The sequence below is a fragment of the Corvus kubaryi genome, unplaced genomic scaffold (genome assembly GCF_017639235.1).
Source record: "Corvus kubaryi isolate FWS band 111438036 unplaced genomic scaffold, C.kubaryi_AGA036_p1.0 71, whole genome shotgun sequence".
Classification (NCBI taxonomy): domain Eukaryota; kingdom Metazoa; phylum Chordata; class Aves; order Passeriformes; family Corvidae; genus Corvus; species Corvus kubaryi.
The window spans coordinates 12,632,994-12,655,046 of record NW_024582059.1 but is presented as its reverse complement, the minus strand read 5'-3'; the positions used below and the strand labels follow the sequence as shown (position 1 = coordinate 12,655,046).

General features: G+C 37.9%; 1 protein-coding gene across 4 annotated transcripts in view; it reads left to right on the top strand.

Moving 5' to 3' along the window:
- The window catches only part of CCSER1 (coiled-coil serine rich protein 1), a 629,908-nt gene extending 619,283 nt beyond the window's left edge, over positions 1-10,625 (top strand). For 2 of the 4 annotated variants that reach the window (XM_042049677.1, XM_042049676.1), the window contains one exon: positions 1,799-10,625. In XM_042049677.1, coding sequence (XP_041905611.1) covers positions 1,799-2,284 — 486 coding nt within the window. In that variant the 3' untranslated portion in view covers positions 2,285-10,625. The remainder of the gene's footprint in view (positions 1-1,798) is intronic. The other 2 variants (XM_042049678.1, XM_042049682.1) reach the window with 2 other exon arrangements.
- Positions 10,626-22,053: the final 11,428 nt, after the last annotated feature.

Genomic DNA, 22,053 nt, shown 5'->3' with positions numbered 1-22,053 from the left:
TGATCTTGAAGCCGGAAAGGTACGGTTTAGACATTAGGAAGACCTTTTCTAAAAGTAAAGGTAATAGGGTGAAAAAATCTTAGTGGAGAAGGCTGTACAGATTACATTGATGAAGGTCCTTAAGAGATGGTTAAGGACCATAAATCTCCAGAGGGATAAACTGGAGTTAACCAGAAGTTCAGGATAGACTGGAGGTCCCACCATGAAGTTCCTCTAAGGTTCTGTATCGATCTTTAGGTTTTCAAAGATATAGGGTGACATATGGTAACTCTGGAAACATTCCTTACAATAAATGCATGGATTTTTGATGGGGCATTAAATTGGACTCTCTTGTCCCAGTAGGAAGATTATATTTACTGACATGGAAATAAATAAATAATAAATTAAAAAATGAGAAGCGTTTGAACTTACAGACAGGTCCTCCCAAGAAGGATATGCTAGGAATTACATGGAATTTCATTTCAACACCTATGTGCTGTAGGTGTAAAAACTTGAAGTAATGTTTTTCTGAAGTGTTCTACTCCCATTTATGAATCTGGGTGCAATCAGCACTGAATAAAGTGGGGAAAAATGATGTTTCAGTACTAATAATTTTTTAAAAAATATCATCTCTGATGCCTTAAATGCACTGCAATCCTTGTACCCAAACCTGCACATGGCTCTGCATGGAATCATGACCATTAGCCTGCCTGCACTAAAAAAAGGATTTAAGCTGTGAATACTGACTGTATCATTCTTCTGTGTTGCCTAAAATAGAAATGCATGTGAAGTGATACAATTCATTCTGATACAATCTATCTGAGTTTCCTGTGGAATCATGGAAACATCCTGAAATATTTTTAGCCAAGTACTGTTGTAAGGCTTGGTAATATTTTTTATTCTCTCAGCTTTGTTCTGCAACATCAGAGCCCATATGTCAATGTAAATGTCAAGAAGCTGCTCCTATGTCCTTTCAGAGTTCTGTTGCAGAAAACCTGTAAGGAGCCAAATTGGACTTTGGTTTCAAATTAACCAGTTGCTTTAGCCATTACCTGGGAAGATGTACCATCATCTCCTCCCCAGTCAGGTGTTCTAGGGACAGTATGAACCATTGCACCAGGTACACACTGAAAGTCTGCAGTGATCTGATTTGCCATGCACAGATAAATTACCATCATTTCAACAAAATCAGATGCATGCATGCTTGCACAGCATCAGAAGTTGGTAACATGCTTACATTATACTTTTTCCAGGCAGCATGAAATAAAATTTTTGCTCTTCTCTGGCAGAGAATTTTGGCGTGTATTGATTTGTAAATACACAACAGAACACCTGCATTCAAGGGACAATGAAAATTGAGCATGTTCTAAGCTTAACCAAGTCATGGAGATATTTACAAAATATGTTCTTTAGATTTTGTAAGGATTTGAGAGTATTAAGTGTTGAACTCTATGCGATCAAAATTCTCTTTGTTTCACTATGTGAATGCTTTTGAAAATCTGCTTACAATTCATGGAAACTTTTTATCTATTTAGTATGTTCTGAAAAAAAAATCCTCCCTTGATAAGGAAAATGCCCAAATCATTACCTGCAGTAAGCATTTTTCAATTCTAGTGCTGTTAAATGTGAATGAACAATACTTCTATTTTATGATAGCAATGCCTTGGAAGTTTTACCAGCAACTGAGAGTTTTCTTTCATTTTAATCTGCCAGACCCATGTGCCGTTCATGTGTAGTGAGGAGTGGTTTATGTACTCCACACCATTTCTCTACTGTGTCCTATTACTAATACTTTTTTTGTTTTGTTTTGTTTCCCCAGACTACATATCCAGTCAGAATGGTGAGCCAAAATCTCAGCACAAGGGACAGAAAGTCAGCACATACTCCCACCGAGGACCCTTTTAGACGCCTGCCAGGCAACCAAGCAGCAGCCTATGAAAGCAAGAGCTGTCAGCTGTCTAATTTGTGTCTGAGCAGCCTCCTGAAAGAGAAGGAGATCGTGGAAGTCATCAAGCACACCCGAGGCACGTACGAAACCCTGGCTTCAGAGGTCACCCAGAACGGTTTGGCTGTCACAGCCCCCAGTACAGCAAAGCCAGCATCCAAGGCCGACGGCTTCCCCATGTTCTCAGGAGCTCCCAAAGACCAAACTGCTGTGCCTCGGCAGCACAGCACCTTCACAGGGAGACTGGGACAGCCCCCGAGGGGACCCATCTCTTTACACATGTACAGCAGAAAAAACGTTTTCCTCCACCACAATTTACACACGGCAGAGCTACAGACTTTAGGTCAACAAGATGGCTAACAAGGTGCTTATTTTCTTGCCATGGAGGGAGAGTTAATTAAAGAGGAATGTAAGCTCGCCTAGAGCTCTGTCTTCAGTTCTCTTCTGTTGCTACTTTCATGTGAAAAAAAAATAAAATAAAAATTTGACATTGTCTGTAGGTTCCATATTTTCCCACCTTAGACTAAGGCAAAAGGATGAATGAGATTGTTCAACAACTGGGCTGATTTGTCATGCAGAAGTCACCATGGGTTTAATGAATGGGACCATTTGGCTGGCACTGCTAGGCCAATATTGGCTAAATATATTTTTTCCCATCTATAAGTCACTATCATTCCCTAAAGTTCTAGAAGATGATCTTAAATAATATCTGTATGTTTAATAATATTACTGTTAAAGTAGATGTGAAGAATGAATAGGTAAGTAATTAGTAAACCCTCTTGAATTTCATAGAGATTAGGGAAATAAGGAGCCAGAAATCTTTAGGACCCTCTTTTTACACTTTTTTTTTTTTTTTAAATATGGTGAAATGTGGTCACTTACAGAGTGTTACCACTTCCTGATGTTTGTTTCATGAGTGCCTCATGCCAGAAGTAGAGGAAGTAGAGTCGCCATGTATTTGAGTCAATAATTGGGTCCCAAACTGAGGATGTCAGCTTGTTTCCTCAACCTTCCCTTCCCTCTTCACACTTCTATTTAACTACATTTCTTTGAGTGTTTCTGTTCTATGGGGACGTGTCAAGTTGTGGTGATCTTTGTGCTTTACAGGCACTGTGGCACTCATGATGCAATGTGACATTCTGCTGTGTAATGCGTCCTCTAATTTCATTTCACTTCCCAACGCAAAAATGACTGAAAGACTAAAGTAAGAGAAATTGTCTTATTACCCAGGCTATATGACCTGCCTACATCTTATTTTCTGTGGGCTGTGTTGTCTGCACTTCAGGACCTGTTGGTTTACACCAGCTCACTGGGTTTTTTAGTCTTGACACGTTGCAGACAAGTGAGATTAATTTACTGTCTGGTCTCACGGGAGCGTGAAATCATCCGACCACACCACAGAACTTGAAGAGCTGTTGGTAGCATAAGATCCGGTTTTCCCCTCTCAAGGCTTGGAAACATCTCAGTCCAGTTACTCCAAACATGTGGCATGTATGAAACATGACACTTGGTTTACAACCTCTCTGATGCAGGGTAATCTGTTTGAGTTGTAATGGCACATGCAGTTAGTAGTTTATAAATGATCTGGCATGTTTAAGTACGATTGAGGCAGATCTGAGACAAGTCACCTCTCTCTTTAACTGGGGATTAATAAGGGAAGCCAAGGGAGCAGCACGTTCTCACACACAGAAACAATCCATTGTGACTTAACAGAGATGGCATATAATGAAAAATAAAGCATCTGTAGCCACTCAAAATCTGTAACTTTTAAAAGGTAAGTCACATAGAGTGTATGATATGAATTAAAGATAAAATTTTACCTATTGTTAAATGTATCTGCTTCACTACTTAATGTTTGGATTAATACAAGGAAATTGTATTAACAAATCTTGCTTAGATAAAGAAAAAAATAAGCTATGAGCTTGGCAGATATTCCGTAAAGCAATTTCAGCAGCCTGAAATTTCAGGCTTCTGTTTATCGAGGATTTTATTTTGCTTAGAGCAGATTTTATTACATTATCTGATGTTGAAGAGAGCAGGTTTTGTCTAAATATTCTGTAGTGATAATTTTGGGTATCCAAAGATGGATACATAAGAACCAAGACAAATATTTGCCAAATTTCTTCATGTTCATGTGTGCATTGCTACTGCCAAAAGAGAATGTGCAAAAATTGCAAACACAGCTTTACCGAATTAACTGTGGATATTCAAGACTCCCAGTCCTGTGTTGAAACTCATAATTTAAAAGTCTACCAAACAAGTTAAAAATAGTAATAAGATAATTTCACTACTCAGAATCACTTTTTCTTCTTACCAATACCTTAAAGTCATGGTAGATTGAAAGGACAGTTAATTCTTACTAACAATTCATTTCAGTATTGCTCATCTCAAGAGCTGAAGTATGCAATTCAATTTCAGATCTGTAAATAAATTAAACATACACTGTAATCAAGGAATTTTTTTCCAGGACACAAATGTACTGTACTACATTAAAAAAAAAAAAAAACAAAACACAAAACAAACCCCAATACCCTCTTCACTTTTAGGTTATGTATTGTATCTATAGTTGTTTTTTTTCCTGGGAAAATGGACTTTTGGATTACACTTTATTAAAAAAATCCATCTATAAACTTCAAAAATAGGATTTTAAATGCTACTATTTTCTTGGAGAATCTTTTATAGAGCTGAAACTTTAAAAAACTGGAAAAAAAACAGTTCGAAGTGAGGGATATTTTTAAAATGTCATCTTGAAGCTGTTTTGTATCAGTATTTTCAGCATTGCTATGTTATTTGTAATACTGAGTGTAAATCTCACCCAGAGAAGGGTATTAGCCACATGTTAATGTACAGTACAGCAGTAACTGTAAAACAGAGGTCCTTTGTTTGATCCTCTTGTGTATATAGTAAATCATAAAGCAACAGCATGTGGACAATCTTGCAGTGAATTGATTCCTTTGTACTAAAAATCTCTAGTTTTTTAAGAGTTCCATGTACAAAATGATTTATACATTTCTCCAAGGCTGTACATATCCAAAGACATGACACCGGGGGAAAAGGCATTTATTGGGTTTTTTTCCATTGATGTACCTTTCTTCCTGTCTTTTTTTTTTTTTTCTCTTTCTGTACAACAAAGAATAACTGCAAAGTTTCTGCTTAAAATTACTTGTTAGTTCCCTGTCTTTCAGTATGATAGAGGGCATTTTAAGGAGGAGGAAATCCCCAAAGAAAAGCTGTTTCCATTTGAAGCAGTATCCGTCCCATTTTTTTAAAGCAATCATTTGGCAAAAGAAACCTTAGATTTATGTCCTAAATATTTTTTTAGTAATTTAGCAGAGCCACACCTGAAATGGCTTATCATCAGCTCTAGACTTACCCTGACTAGGACATGTTTATAAGATACAGTAACATGCTAGGGCCAGCCCTGGTCATAAATTCTTGAGATGGAAGGAAAACACTTGTCCAGAACTGGTTTTGTTTGGCTTTCAGAGCAGTGGAAAGGTTTTTTGTATACCTTGTGCATGTGAATGAAGCTCAAGCTGTGTGCTTGGGCATACTGGAAAGAGACATCTTAGGGAAAAACTCTCCTCTATTTAGGCTATTTAGCAGCAAATGAAAACATCCAGCAACATAAATTTCTGCCACCTTTCCAGACAGGCCAGCCCTCTGTATGTAAAATTAAACAGCCAGATTAGATTCCTTTACTTCAATCCAGGCTCTTACTGGTTTTTATTCCACAGACCTCCACATAAATGTTAGAAGGGCTTTCCTTATGTGTTTTTTTTTCTGGAAATTGTGAAAGGATATATATCCAGACTAAGATCCAGACTAAGTGATGTCTAGATAAGCATTTGAAAGCTTACCAAAATGTTCATGTTTGTCCTACAGGTTCATTACAGTCATTACAGGTTTGTTACCAATAAATATTGCTATTTTTCCCTTTCCCAAAAGCCAGTTTGAAAGTAATGATTTCTGTCTGTGCTGATTGACTTTACACTGTTAAATACAAAGTATGCTCTGCAAAATAATAAAAATAAGGTATTTATTTACAAATCAGTACTGTAATTTACATGCCCTAACAGTTGTGCCATATCTACACTGGTTTGATTGGTATGAGATTGATTAGATTATGCCGAGTTAAGTCACCTGATGATTGATATTGTGGCCTTTAATCCAACTAGTCTTGGTTTATGCATAGGAGAGCTCTGAATCTGGAAATATTTCCTGGTTCACAAAAAAGACTAGAAAATATTTAATCTAACAAAACCACCAGATCATGATCTATGGTAAATGCACTTTTTTCCCTCCTTCACATTCAAAAGCAAAAAATCCCTGCAAGTCCTTTTGTATATCTACATAGTTCATAAATGAAGTAGAGTAACAGCTAACAAAATGCAAAATCTTGAAATAAATACCTAGAGAAAAAAATCCATGGGAGTCTTCTCACAGATCTTTGTAAAGTTGATGTTTGTAAAGATGTTGGTAAGTTCTGTATCTGAGTGCACTAATGAATGTGTTCTATGGCCTCTACTGCTCTCAATCTGATGATTTTTTTCAGGGGGAGAATTTGCTGTTTGAAGCTTGTTCTAGACAAAGCAGGCAGTACAGTGTGAGGAAGTACATTGAAAGTAACTGTGGAGGTCTTCTCCCAGCTTGGGGAAGCACACAGCATCATTTCCAGGAGGTATCTTAGTGTTCTTTAGCCAGCAAGAAGTTGACAGAGATTCCTCAGGAGAGCAGCCTCAAACCATGCAGACCACGACTGCCTTTAAATGGACTTCAACATGTTCTATATAAGGCACTTCTAAAATCATATGGAAATGTCAGCAGCTGCAGAACACACCTTACTGGCTTGTTGGGGGGTTTCTTTGAGATAAAAGTGCCATGTGCTGGTTTTAACCTTGTAAAGGAACTTCCTTGCTCACTGGTGATCTGCCCAGGATGTGGGAGTTTCTCTGCTGTAAGGGATATGATACTAACTCCTCACACTGTAAAGACACTGGATATCCTCTCTGAAGAGCTTGAGATTTGCAGTGTATTTTCAGTCTAGGAGAAGTATCTGGATTAAATTATCTTCTTCTTCAAGGATCTTGAAGTCAGTGGAAAAGAAACTTGCTTATTGAAGTATTTTGGAAAGATGTTGTAGTTAATCTTATTTTAAAATGCACTTAAAATTTATCTCCCTGTATCTAAAGACATGAAAAAACCCCAAACTTTTATCAGAATAAATTTCCCATAAATCTGAGATTCTTATTAGCCACAGCTGTCACTTCCATTCTGTACAGCTGTGAAACATTTTTGGATTTGCTGGTTTTGTTGCCTTCATTACCTGCAAATCATTACCCCTAGTTCTGGGGTTTTTGGGCCATCAATCCAGTACTTGAAACACACAGGGAGGGCTGTTGGGGATTTCTGTGGAAGTAATCCTGGTGCTCTGAAAGCAGGGCAACAAGAAACTTGCCTGAAGGTCTCTGTGTGTTTCCTGGGGATGGAAAACCTTTTCTTATTAATTTTAACTGTGAAGGAATTGTGAGAATCTGATGGATGTGGCAAGTAGCAGATCGGTTTTGTTTCTAAATCCACATAGAGGTTATAGAACAGAAAATACTCCACTGAGAAGATTTTTCTAGTGGGCAAATAGTACCTCCTTATATTCTGTATCATGACCATTTCTGTGTCTCTGGATTTCAGGAACATTTCCCTTAGGTATGGAGTTGTGATGACTAACAGGTTGCACCACGGTGTTACTTCTGCTATGAGAAGGCTCCACTGGATTTTTTTTTTTTAATTTAAAATATGTCATCATTAAAATGTTTTAACGTTTTCCCCCAGAACTGCTGTGCTCCTGGTGTAGTAAAAAGCAGTGCATTCACAGAAAATGTCCCTTTTCCATCTGGGAAGGCTGTTGGTGAGCTGAAGTCACAGCTGACTTACATCTACACAAAAACTGTCAAACTTACTTAAGCACCTACATAAACAAATACCTTGCCAGGTTTGAGCCTGCTTTTGTCACATTGAAAAAGCCCTAATAATGCAGTTTTTAAATGCATATGGATATCAACAGTAGTAGTAGAATTTTAATTGATTTTCAATTTTCCATTATGTCATTGCACTTTATATGAGGGTTTAGTGTGAACAACACACTGGCTTTTATTTTTTTATAACCTAAACTTGATTTCAACAGGGTTCAGAATTCTCTACTATCTAAGCATGTAAGCAATCCCATAAAACAGTCAAATTCCTCTTCTTTAAAAAGCTAAAACACAAGTAAATAATATTTTTTCCAACGTAAACAATTTCATTCATATTTATTATTTGAAAGGTACAATGTATAAAAAGTATTCTTACTTATATCTAAATATAAGTACGTTTCAAACACCCCACAAAGTAGAAAAGATAAGAAACTACCTTAATATTAAAATCACTTGTCCAGCTATACCACTAGGCTATGTTTGCCAAATCATTAATTTCTTTTTAAAGAAAATCTATTTGTTTTCCATGGTTAAGAGTGTGAAAAACACAAAGTGTTTTAGTACATGCTCTACAGAATGTGTGGAGAGATGATCAATATCACAAGGAGAATATAAGCAATCAAAGTCCTTAATCAGTGATGCATCTGATGTTTTTTAAGCAAGAGGATCAACAGGATATAAAAATCTGTGTAAGAGGAGAACAGATGTTTTGTTGCTCAGAAAACTCTAATGGAAGGGTAAAGGCTGATGGATTAATAGCTCTTTTTCTGTTCCAGGGCTGGTGGTGCAGAGCCATTTGCTGTGAAATAACACTGAAGCAATATTTATAAAGTAAATCTATTGGAATAATAAGAAATGAGATAAAATGGTCGTGTAACACCCCAAAGTATGGTTAAGGGTACTTCCATAATTTGATCAAACAGCATCTGAGTGAATTTACATCTTTTTATTACCAGGGTATTATCTTTATCTGAAGGATAAGTGTAAGTGGAACAGTGCAATTTGCATTCTAACATAGAAACAATTCAGACAAAAAAAATTAAAAGATTCTATCTCTAAAGCCTTGCACTTTGTACAGTCTTCTCTAACTATCTGAAGTAGTTTTATGTAATTTTATTTCATGCAGCTGTGGTACTAAATGCCCTTATGTTGGGTAACAAGGAGAAAACATTGAAGAGAGAGTCATGACCCCGACCCTACATCAAGAGCTGCACTTGGTTAACAGGGTCAAGGGTTTGGTTTTCCTTTCCAATAAAGGATCAGGATTCTTGTGAGAAAACCTTTGTACAAACGTCTCCACAAGCAGCTTGGCCTATGTGAATTTCACACTGGTTAGGGGAAAATTAAAATTTTAATTAAAAAAAGATGATTACAACTCTGACTATTTTTGAAAATATGTTCTTTAATACTGCTGAAGGCCATTAGGGGGCTTTGGGCATTTTTCTGTAAACAAAAGTGTTCTGTTTCATGTATTAAAATTGGATATTTTATCTGATCATTTCCTCATTGTGAACTTGTCTGTGAATATCCTGCTGTCCAGGATGGAGTTTTTCAAAACTACTGACCACTGTAAAAATTAAATGACTAATAAGACATTGAATTTTGTATTCTGTGCTGCTAAACACCCATTTAATTTTAATAACAGTACACAGCAAGGCCATTTGTTATATACTACTGAAATTAATTTTTTAAATGTAATTGGCAGTACCATAGAGATTACTTGAATTAGAGACTTTAGAAGAGCAACACAGATGAGAAAAGGAGGAGAATATTAACTTGAAGGTTAGGTATATGTAATGCACTGCTGAAGAGTGTTAAGAGTGAAGATCTATGGGAGACAAGATAAAAGTTTTTTCACTGAACAGACTGCAGTCAGTCCAGGATCACTTTGCTGATTTAGATGGTAACTTAGATTTAAAAGGAAAGAAAAGAGAATATTTTTGCTAAGAGATAACACACAAAGGCAACCTAAAAATCAATTTGGAGCAGAATTTGCAATAGTGAAGGTATTTGCCTCAAGGTGTGGTCTGAAAAGAAAACTGTAAATTATATCTAAGTTCTGATTCAACAAGTTCATTAGTGATTTTAAGTGATTTTACTCTACAAAGCCATGATTGGTTAAACTCATTGTTATTTAGCAGGCAAATACTTTGTATTATTTAAGAATTGCCAAGGCATAACCCTAACCTTTGACTTTAGTACCACAGTACCACATATCCTCTGATTTTTTTTCTTTTCTGTTCTTTTTTTAATTTTTTTGAGGTTTTGTAACTTCTGTGCAATAAGAATATGATTGTTTCAAATTCAGTTGTTTTGCACTGACTGAAAGAAGTTACATAGCCTTTAGACGAGAACACTGTTCTCTCTGAAGAATATCAAGCAGCATTCTGTTGGTTTTGTAAATCAGATTACTGGCTAAATAATTTCTGTGGATTACTCTGAAGAGTTATGGCAGTTTGTAAAACAGTACTATGGGATTCTATTGGTATTATTCAATGGTCATTTGTTTGTTCCTGATTTTAGTTGGCATTATTTCTCCTTCTATGTTTTATGGAAAGAAATGTTATTTTTGAATATTTGTATGGACTTTTAACTTTAAACCTTATTGTAGAGATGCACATTCATATATTTCCCTATTTGAAATGAACATAAAGGGCTCTTACAGTTTTGGTTTTTTCTTTTCATGCTGCCAAAAGATAATTTGTTAATAAAAATCCTGTGTTCTATGATGAGCCTGTGTTGGTTTTGTCTTTGAAATAGCTTTTATTTCTTGGATATTTCTTCATACTTTTGCTGGGAAATACATATTGCACTTTAATAAAGACTAATTCTTTTATGGCTTAATGCTGTTAGCAGTCTGTTACGATCAAGAGACTTATCATTTTTTCCTGAGGTCCTTTAATCACTTGATGAGAACTCTAGGTTGAAGCTATTTGATACTGTGCTAATAATAAATTACAAACACCTGTTCAGAACATTTTATAAAATCTAAAGGTTATCTACAAAAGTTCTACTGGGTTGCAGGAAAAAAAAATGCATTCTGCCTTGGTATTTTGCAAATTCTTTATTACACTATTTCCTGCGTATCCAAATAATTTTTCTTACACAGCATTTCTCAATTCCCTACTCCACTTCACAGTTGTTCTTAGTGTGAAAATAGTAATGTGCATAAATAAAATTAGGCTTTACTTCTGTTTTTCTTCTCTTTAGCATCTTGTACCACTTTATTCTTTTGCTCTTATAGTATGTGTGTATTTTTGTGTTGTCCGTCCCAGTGTTTCAATTAAGGATGCTATAAAACACTCCTCCACTTTGCTTCATTTTTCCCACAGCATATCTAAATGATATGTCTTCACCTTCAAAGGGAAAAATCACTAATATTACTTTAATTCAAATATAGAAGAAATAAGCAAACTTTCACATTTGTAAGGCTATAAAGTATTTTTCATCACTGACAGTAGTATATAAATAAAAGAAGCATGAAGACCAAAGTGTTAGCTCATCGTGTCATAACTGAGTTCCATTTCAGCTTTTGCCTGCATGTAAATAATTCTTCTGGGCTGCATTCTCAGACCAGGAGGTTTATTTGTTTGGGGGGGTACTGGATGTTGGTTTGGGGTTTTTTTTTGCATCACTACCAGCGTACCATTTTCAGTCCCTGCTTTGAAAGCCTCAGCTTGGCTTCCAATTCTTCATCTAGAGATGGCTGTAGCTCGTTTCACAGGACTTAGATGCCTGCTACCCTCTCAGTAATACTGTTTAAAATAATGTCCCACTCTAAGCTGTTTCTTCCTGTTACCATCCACTCTTGAATAGCTGCACCATTTCAGTGCTGTTTATGGTAATTCTTTTGAGCATTTCAGTCCCTGGCAGGAATATGAAGCTGAATGGGTTGACTTTATAACTTTATATATAATCTTCCAAGGAAAAATAAAACTGAAATAAAAGTTTTTTATCTGATATTTTTCTGTGAATTTAAATTACTGTACTATCGGGCCTCTGCTAAATGAGGCTAAAGAAACATCAAATTGGATGCAAGTTGTGGAAAACGGAAGATTCTTTGAAATTAGCACAGGTTATACAAAGTGCTTGGGAGCTAAGGAAGCTTTCCCACATAGCATCACTTCTATGAAGCTTGAGTGTGTCCAAAATGATGGAAGCCTTAGTATTTGGGTTGTGATGGTCTTTAAAGTGCCTGAGGATTTTTTCATGGTTACATTATACATGGTTTTTTACTTCCTTGTAAAGCGTTCTTTTATGAAACAATGGGAGAGGAATTTATTCCCTATCACAGAAATACCTCAAATGCTACTGATTACTGAGAGTAAAACAATATTCATCAGACAGCAAAGTAATTCCTCAATTACTTTGTATGTATTATAATTCATAATATTTTATGTTGTAATAACTCAAAAAATAATATGAATGTTGTCACTTTAGAAAAACTGCATATAAGAGAATGAGCTAAGCTTAAACATAGTTTCAGATTGAAAAAATACTGATATGAAATTAAAGGGAGTTGATCTCTCAGATTTTTCAAGTGTTGGAAGAGCTCTAATAGTCAGCATAGCTCGATTTCACTTCTTTTGATGACAAACGTGAAATACTTTTGTGTCAGAGGAATCAGCATCTACCCTTAGGCTGCTGCATACCAGCCCTGCTTGCAGCACTGGCTAGATGCAGATATTGCTCCAAATTACTTGTTATTTTAATCTGTTCCTCCTTCCACCCTTCACTTTTTTCCTTTTCTCATATTTCCCTTTATTACAAATTTCTATCTGTATTCTAAACTATGCTGACCCCTTTCAGACACTGGGAACATTAAGAACTGAGTTTCACCTGTGCTTAATTTAATTACCAGGTGATGAGATAAGTACTAGGCCTTAAAAGGTAAGGGTGGGAAAGGCAATTATTGTTTTCATTAGTAGCTGAGGTTTGGGGTGAGCAACACCTAGAAAAAGGTAGTGGAAGTGTGTTTTGGGGTAGGACAATGCTGCTGTGAGTGGCATAATCTGATTTATGTGGTCTTTTTGTTGTTTGGTTGGTTAGTTGGGTTTAAGAGTATAGTACTTTAGGCTCTTTACTTGATTTGAATTCACAAATTGAAGAGTTGTCTGCATAAAAGATGCTGCAAGAAACCAGATGAAAAAGTGCTTGGTAAGTCCATGCATTCCTGTGGTTTTTGGTTTTGGGGTTTTTTTTATGGTTTGTTCAGTGGAGATGGTTATGCTGTGGAGTCCAGTGTTTTTTCACTCACTAAGTAACATTGGGTTGTGTTTAATCCCTTAGTTTGTTATGCTTATGGGCCTAGAAGTTATGCCTGTATATAATTACTTGCCTGTTATATTTCTTTTCCTATTAAATTGATTTTCATTTTGAAATGTGAATGGTGTCTACTGAAGTCAATGTGATATTTCTCCTGCTACTTAACATGGCTTAATGGAGAGAGCTCCAACTATAAATTGTGTGAATTTGTGTTCTTAATTCTGCTAGGTGTGTGTGGTAACTTGGTGTGTAGTCCTGGGGTAGTTATTTCTTCTGTGTTACTGCTTTTGGTTTTGGCCTTTTTTTTCCAGACTGTGTTAGCTTAAGGTCTGAGACTCTTGATTTTTAAGACCCAAGTGAGAAAAACATCCAAATTTGTGGTCTGCTCTTACCCATGGACATGCACACACAAAATCTAATGTAAAATTTTATAGGTGAGCCATTGTGAACCTGCTGTTACTACCCCTTCTTGAAGCCTTTTTGCTTTCTTGCTGTGGGGGTGCAATTCTTCCCATGTCTGTTTGATTCTAAGTTTAGGTTTTTAAGCAGACCAAACTAGATAAGAAGATGATAGAAAAAGTATTGTGATAGGATCTTGGAGTAGGAGGAACCTAACTGTGGAATTTTCTATGCATTCCACTCCATTAAGGGGAGCTAAGGCAACTCAGTGTCTTAGCTGCACCAAGACTTAAAAAAGTACGAACTAGAGAAGCATCAGCTAAAGTGCATATGCAGTAAGCAATTTTCTTTATTAGTTTCTATGGAAATGCGCCACTACATAAAGCTAAGGAAGAAGTAGTCCACAAAATGCAGCATTAATTCAATCATGTGGACAGTGTCACTTGTTTGTCTGATGTGAAAAGACATAAGAAAACTGTCATATGTAGTGGGAGTAATCTAGCTGTTAAATTAAGAGCCTGAGTCTTGGAACCATAGCACTGCAATATATTGCTGTGATAAAGCAATTTGTATGGACTCGGAGGTGGCACTGCTAGGTATTGACCCATGCCGTTTCTCAAAAGGCTTATAGCCTGTAACAGGATTAATGAAAGCAGAATGAAAATCTCCTTTTGCTGTGAAAGGAAGGTCTTTAACTCATAACCGGTGGAAAAGCTGATAGAATGGAAAAGGCAATGCATCATGCAGAGTAACTGGGGTCCTTTTAAAAGGTTTTCACACATCCAAATTAAGTTCAATGGGACTTTGGCAGCTCTGATATTGCTCTCAGGTTCCTGAACTGAAAGGCAAACTCCAAGGAAAAAATTCAGAACTAAAATCTGGTGTATCTGTTTGAAACAATCTGGAAAACACTCCCAGGTTATGCCTTGAAAAAGAACTTCATCTTGTAGTTCTAGAAGGCAGTGCTGCCCCAGTGACCAGTGACTCTTGACACTGACTCTAAGGCTGAGTTGACTGCTCAGCTCAGACACTGCTTGCCCTTCTGCTTTCTGGCAATGACATAGGTATTTTTATATATTAATTTCATCTCCTTCAATTGCTAATATCCTACCTCTGTTGCCTAGCTGTTATATAATAGTCATCTCAAAACCATGGTATCTTATTTCAGTAACAGTTTTGTTGGATTGCTCCACTGTTTCATGGAATCCCACTTCCTTTTCTGTCCCACTCTCCACTTGGACTATTTGCCTGGTTTGCTTGTACCAAGTGTCTGACTGGCCCTAACAGCTCTGCCTATGGATCTATACAAGATAAGGAGGTGAAAAAATAAAAGTAAAAATGAAGACCTGTGCTCCTTCAGAGCAACAACTAGAAGCTGGATGTGGTATGCTAGGACATCTAAATTAGTGGTGGACAGCTTTGAGCAAATGACTGTTATACCCTATTTCAAGAGTGATTTTAAATTAATTAGAAATTCACTTATAAATGTAATATTCTTGTCCTACCCTTTCAAATATAATTAACCTTCTAATTGTATTAGAATGTGGAAATTTAAGGCTGATATTAGTAAGCATTTGTATACCCTCAGTAAAGGAAATCTCAGACCTAGCAACCTGCTGACATTTTTTTTCCTTTGGAAATTCCTGGGGGTATATCCTCGTGACAGGTATTTCTGTTTTGATTGGAAGAACAGAAAAAATTCTGAGAGAAAGAAAATGTTACACCAACACACATGCCCATAGATCACTCCTGTGGCATCCTCCCTTGGGAAGGTCTACTGACACCTGATGGGATGCACTTTTCCCAAAGGGGAAAAAAGGTTTGACTACAGGAGCTAGCAGGGCTCTTTAAGGTAATTTGAAAGGGGGAAAGCGACACAATCAGGCTTGTCGGTGATAAGCAATGGGATGGCATATCAAAACTCTGGTAACTGAGTGCTAGTGAGATCCCTAAATCTGCTCCATGAGTTATCAGTATAGTTATCTGATAAATAATTGGGAAATCATCTCCACTGAAGGGTATTTGAAAGAACTTTCTGTGACTCGTGTGTGTGTCAGGCACTAAAGACTTGAGAAAATGCAGATATTTGTAGTATATGGCTCAGAAGTAGGTAAGAAGATAGTGACTTCAGGACATTGATGCATGAAAGAAAGAAGCACCTTAACAAGAAGTACACTTTCCCCCCTGAGCCCTGCATTCTCACACTGAGGTGTGATTGTATAAACTGGTATTGGTAGAGCTGGTAAGGTAACTGTTGAAAGGAATCTGTTGGCTATGGAAGTTCTTAGGGAGGTGCAGGGAGTGCTTGTCTTGTCTGTGTTACCCTGGTAGCAATGGCACGCACTGGTCTGTTCAGTTCTCTGCTTTTTTACATGCTGGTGTTTGCTGGCAACAGCTAACATATTTTTGTTGTCTTTTTAAGGGATTAATCTATTCCAAACACTGAGTTATAATCTAGTGGAAAATGTGTAGTGGTCAGTAGGGCCGACATTGTGGTTCAGCTAATCCAGTGGTAAATGGGAAATCAAAAACTGAAGGATTTGTGATTCCACCCCCATCAGCTTTTGGATGGTTTGTACTAACGTGGCCTTCCTGTGCTGGCTTGGGAAGGGATTCAATTAGGTTCAATTAACCAGCAAATGTCTTTCACTTGAGGAGGAGCTGTATGTCTTGGTAGTTTTCAGAGACAATTCTGTCTGTGTTAACTGTTCTGTACCCTGCATATGAAATCCCTTGAGGAACTGTTTCTGTAGCCTATTGTCTAGAAGTTACACTGACGAAGATCCTTGTCATGTAATCTCTTTCTTGCATCTCAGAAAACCCTGCCAGGGCTGGACATGGGTTGCCTTCCACAGTAGCTAGCTTATAAAATCAGCAAAGAACTTGGACAGTGGAGGCTGACCACCAGCAGACCCAAGAAGTGCCTTTTTTTTTGGCAATGCAAGCTGAATCTTATTTTCTTTATCTGTAATTTGAACCTAAATTGTGTATGGGGACACAATCAGTCAGCCCTTAATGCTAATTGCCCCAGTGAGGAATATTTTTCCTTTGCTGAGAAATCAAAATTGCACTGTTTTAGGCAGGCTACTTCAGGAGAAACCTATGATTTCCTTTACTTGTGTTTCAATTATGCACAGATGTGGTTCTAAAGCCTCCATGCAAACTGGAGGACTGTTCTTTAAACTAGACACAGAACTATCCCAGGTTTAAAAATTTCCCTCCCTCCCTTTCTATGGGAGTCTCTTTTAAATAAATGTCACTTCAGTCTAGCTTAAGTAGTTAGGGGACATATGTCCTGACCCATATGGAATGTGTGCTCTGACCTTGGTGCTGTGGTATCAGGTAATGTCAAATTCTTTCTTCTGAAATAGCTGCAGCTTGTTCCACAGCAGCAGGGGCATGTGGCCACTGGGTCACATCATATTATTTGGACCTGCCATATGGGAATCTAATTTATCCAGGTGGTTTTAGCCTTCTGGCTTCTGACATAATGAAAGATCACTGCAGACTCTGTGCAGCTCCCAAACCCCACTTCTACATGTGTCATCATGTCAGACACCAAGCCTTTAGTCCATAAAAGATCAAATTCACTTTATGCTGTATCACTGAAACTGAGATATGCTTCCCAGTGCAAAACCTCATGATCATGAGTGTGAGTTTACATATGTATTCTTAAAATCTGGCATGTAGGAAAAGAGGAGCCACAGCAGCTTCCTGTTCAGAAGGAATATAATCAAGGGTGCTGAGTCCTTATTTTAAGGACTAAGAAAGTGAATTACTTAAGGTCTTTATAAAGCAGCAAAATATTCATAGAAATTGTTTAAGGTTCTTTAAATATTTATAGAAATAATGACAATTTCCATCTGTCACCATAAAACTTGTGCTGTTTGTTCAAGATATGTCATACTTGAAACTGTCTGGCACCCTGAGAAGGGCAAGGAGAGGAGCCATTTGTTTCTCTCCTATGTAGATAAAGAAAATTGTGCATACAATTGTATATATGTAGCAAACCAGGAAGTAGTGTCTTTGACTTAGGAAAGCAAGCTTTTTTTTTGTTTCTAAACAAAAAAAAAGCAAGTCCTGCCTTATGCTCACTAAGTCTTTCAAGCACATCTCTTGTATTTTCATAATGTAGAATCAAAATAATCAATATGCAAGACAATGTGGGTGATTCTATTAATGCCTAATCTTCTGGGGAAGGGATGTGATGTGGGTAGAGAAATGGCTGCAAGAGTATCTTTTCAATTTTGAAGCACTGCTCTATGGTGTAAAGCCGCTGTCACAGAAATGCTTGATCATTGACCCTTCTTGTAACACATTGAGTCAACTCCCTCAGTCAGTGGTATGGGATGATGTGGGGCAGCCTGAGACTCCCTAAGCACTTTCTGATGTATCAGGCAAGCAGTGGACCTCAGCAATCCCTGGATGAGATGCCCTGAGGGTTCTAATTACAGCAACTCTTCCAGGGGCTGTGTTGCTGCACTGTAAATGCATCCTGAAGGACTGGCAGATACATCTGTGCCTGGGTTTACTTTAGCTATGGAATTGTGGTGCTTTTTGGTGCTAATAGCAAAAAATGGTCTCATCCTTCAGAGCAAGTACCTGGCATTCACCTTTGAAAGCTCTGAAGATACCTGGGGCTCTTCACATTTCTGTGGGGCCCCACATTTCTCTTTGAAGAAAAAGTGTAGTTTCCTTGATAAATTAGTATCATTGAAGTGGATTCTGTGCTCTTGAGGCTGTGTGCATTGCTCTTCTAGTATGCTGTCTTCGTGCTTTTAGGAAAGATGGTTGCTTTCTCTGGGCAGTCTAGAGACCTTTCTTCAGTGTGACAGCAGATTTAAGGGTTTAACTCTGCATTGTGTTATATGGAGGACTAACATGGTGGAGGTCCTATTGTTACTAGTTGAACTATGAGGGGTTTTTTGAGCAACTGAGAATTTGACTTTGCAAACCCCTGTATAACATTCAGCAACAGTACCCTTTCTACAGTACATCACAATAAGCATTTTGAGGCACCATGGCCCAGTCAAACTGCTAATACTTAAAAGGCTAAGAATGAAGTTTTTGTTTAACAACATGACTGTACTTTGCTAAATGAGGGAGAAAAAAGGAAGCTTGAGTTCAATAAGTAAACAAGTTATTTGCATCTTAAACAAAAAACCCACTCATAACACTTTTAGTCAAAATTACCATGTGTTTATGCTTATTTTTGACTAAGTACCAACTCTAGCACAAAAATGTTGCTGTGATACTTTTCTCATCTTTCTCTCATTGACCTCTTTCCCAGTTTTTGCCTAGATTTTTAGGTTCACCCAGAAAACAGGCTGGATATCCAATGCAAGCAAGTTACAACATGGGATGGGGGAAATGGTGAAGTTTATTTCAAGGACACTAGGCTTGGAGCCATGTATTGATCTGTTTGATTTTTCCTGTTTCTGCTCCCATAATTCATGGCAACAGGCAGGATGGAGGAAAACAGAGCTTGTGCTCCAGATGTCTCAGCTGGTTATCCCAAGGTCTTGAGGTTGCTCCCTATTGTCCTCACTGTTCTTGTTGGGAGGAGCCCACTTCCCTATGTGTTGTCTGGTGGTTCTATTGGGCCCTCTGTCCCTCTCAGGAAGGAGTCACCAATGACAACTGCCCTATCCTTGTCTTAAGGAGGTGGTTGTGATCTAGGTGGTAGATCTGACTTGCCCTAGGCAATTCCTCCAGCCTTCCTGATGGATCTTCATGCCTATTGTCATTTGCCTGGTCCCCAAGTGCCTATTGTGTCAGGGCACTTGAGTGGGTAGGTATTTGCCAGCTCCTCTCCCCAGCAGAACCTGTTTGCATTCGCCTTGGTCCCCTCCTGCCTGGTGGTGGGAGGACAGGGGATCCCTGGCTGTTGGTGGTGTGTTTGTCTTGGGGACGGTGGTCTGGGGGAGGCATATTCTACCTCCTCAAGGTCCCTGAGTGCCTGCCTTATCTCTGCCACCAGGCTGGGCAGATTGTCACACCTGGACAGCTGCTGTCTCTGCTGACCTCTGACACCAGTGACAGGCTCTGGCCCTGGCTGCAGCCTGAGGCCTGGGCAGCTGCGTGTTTTCATGGGTCGCCGCATCCTTTCCAGTGAGTGCAGAGGATGTATCTCCTGCTTTCCCCACCGTGTAGGGGCTGCATTTTTATCTGTGTGGGTGGCCACCATCACTCCCGTTATTGGTGTTATTGTAAAATATGGTCAATATCTAATGACAAAGTTTGGTGTGTGATTTCCAAATATTAGGCTGGAGTAATTCTTGATCCTGCATTGTCAGTTTTAATCTTTGATGGTGAAGAACTTTTCAAAGTATGTCCCTAATAGAAGTAATGGTCACTGTGTAAAAATAAAAGCAGGTTGCTATATTGGGAGGTAAAAGAGCTAGAGTTGTACTTGCCCTTGTCTCTTACACTTTGCTGTTTGGAATTATGAGGATGTTGCTTGCCAATAATCTGGCTGACAGTCACCTTTTGAAGGTTATTGCTTCCTGATAGCCGGCAGAAAGCCCAATCAGGAAGGAAAAATATATAAGCTTCCTTCTTAATTTGCAAGGACATCTGCTGAATTTTGAGCTTGAGACAAGAAAATTGAGAAAAGAAGTGGATGGGAGCAAGGGCTAAGTACTAGGCAGCAAAATATCAGGCAAGGTTTTGAGGGAGGGGAAAAAAGGATGGATGCTTTGAGATGCTGAGAAGATAAGGTATCTTTGACCCTTCAATAGCCCATCAGTGGTGTTGACAAGTGTTTTCTGTCTGTGTTGGGAGCATTATTATGCTTTTCCTTTCATCTTTCTAGGTACTGATAAATACCATTAGAATATTTTCTGCTCTGTGCCACTCTCTGTGATTATGGTGACAGTATGTCAGCCTGCATAGCAGGCCAAGGAGTAATAGATTGCTGAAAATCATATGTATTACTGTAAAAAAAGTAACCTTTTCTGTGTGACATGACAGCACAGGACCCTGTTACCTCTTCCAAGCTGCTGTTTTGAGTTAGGGTGGTGTGTGTTCTAAGTGACTAAACTTTCTTGATTACCTGCTCCACGCAAGGGCTGTCTGGAAGGATTACCCCTGCTCCAAGGCATGGGACTGTGGCACTGTAATAGCTTAGCCTTCTGTCTCAGGGAACAAAACTACACTATGCAGGAAAAAGAAGAGTCTTTGAAGTTTTAAATGCCTCCTAAGTGATGCATCACATCACAGTTTGGATACTGAGCTGTGCAAGCAATGCTACAAGAAGCTCAATTTGTGCTAACCTCTAAAATATTTGGAGATCTATTTTTTTTCTAGTTTGATTTTTCAACCAGTTCATAGCAAGTTTTTGCAACTTTTGCAGTCCATATAATGTCTGAAACTTTGAAGTGTCTGTATTGGTATTGTAGGTAATGGTGTTGACTTGATCCTTTTGAAGTTGTTATTGTCCTGAGTAAAAAGTGCAATCTAGACCTTCTCAGGTTAATGGGATCTTGTTTCTGATTTGAATGGCCAAAACCATGAAAGCCAATTTTAATACTTGGGCTTGCATCAACTATGAATGCCAATACATGGAGAAGTCAAGTGACATCTAAGTGATCACCTTTTGATGTCTGAGGAGTCAGATGAACTACAGTTCCTGTGCTTTGGCTCCAAAAAGACAGACTGAGGTTTTTGTCTATTTTTCAGCTGATAACAAAAGCGTAACTGAATAAAAGCTCAGTAAAAGTTCAGAATAATCAAGAGTGGCTGGAAAACTAACCCTACTTAAATATCTTTAACAGGTTGAGAGGCAGCCTTCCACTGAAGCATCAATCTTTATGTACAAGCATATTACTTATCTACCTCTGCCACCCCAAGATCCAAGACTGGGGAGTTTTCTTGTATTTAAGAAAACCTGCACCTGTTATATGCTTTTTGTTTCTGACCCAGTTTTGTCTTGTTTTTCTTTGCTGTTTAGAAATGAGAAAAGTCTATGTGTTTTCAGAAAAAACTATCAAAGATCTCTTTTTGCCAGTAAGACAATCTAGGAAAAGAGACACTCCCATGATAGAGAGCTTGGAAATTTTTGGTGGCACTTTAAATCATGAAAATAAGTTGTAAGACACATGCCCATTCAGTTAGCTAAGTGCTAACTTTTCTTGGGAAGAAATAAAGTCATATAATCCTATGGATGCTTGAAATGTTACACAGGGCTTCTACAATGGTCTCATTATAAATGGTATGGCCTTTATCTGTTAATAAGCATGCCGTGGCCAAAGTGCGCTGGTAAGAAGGATCTCTATTTTTAAGAAAAATTCCTTTATTTATTTGGCAGGGTTAGTTGTGGTACTGATTTGTGTTTAGGAGTTCATTTATTTTCTTTACTTGGCTCTTCCAAGTAAAACTGTTTGATTCCAATACATGTTCTGATCAATTAAAAAAGGTCTATTGTTTCTATATCCGGCTACCTCTTACTTCAGAGAGGCAAGATCATCTTTCTTTTATCGTCTGTACACATAATTT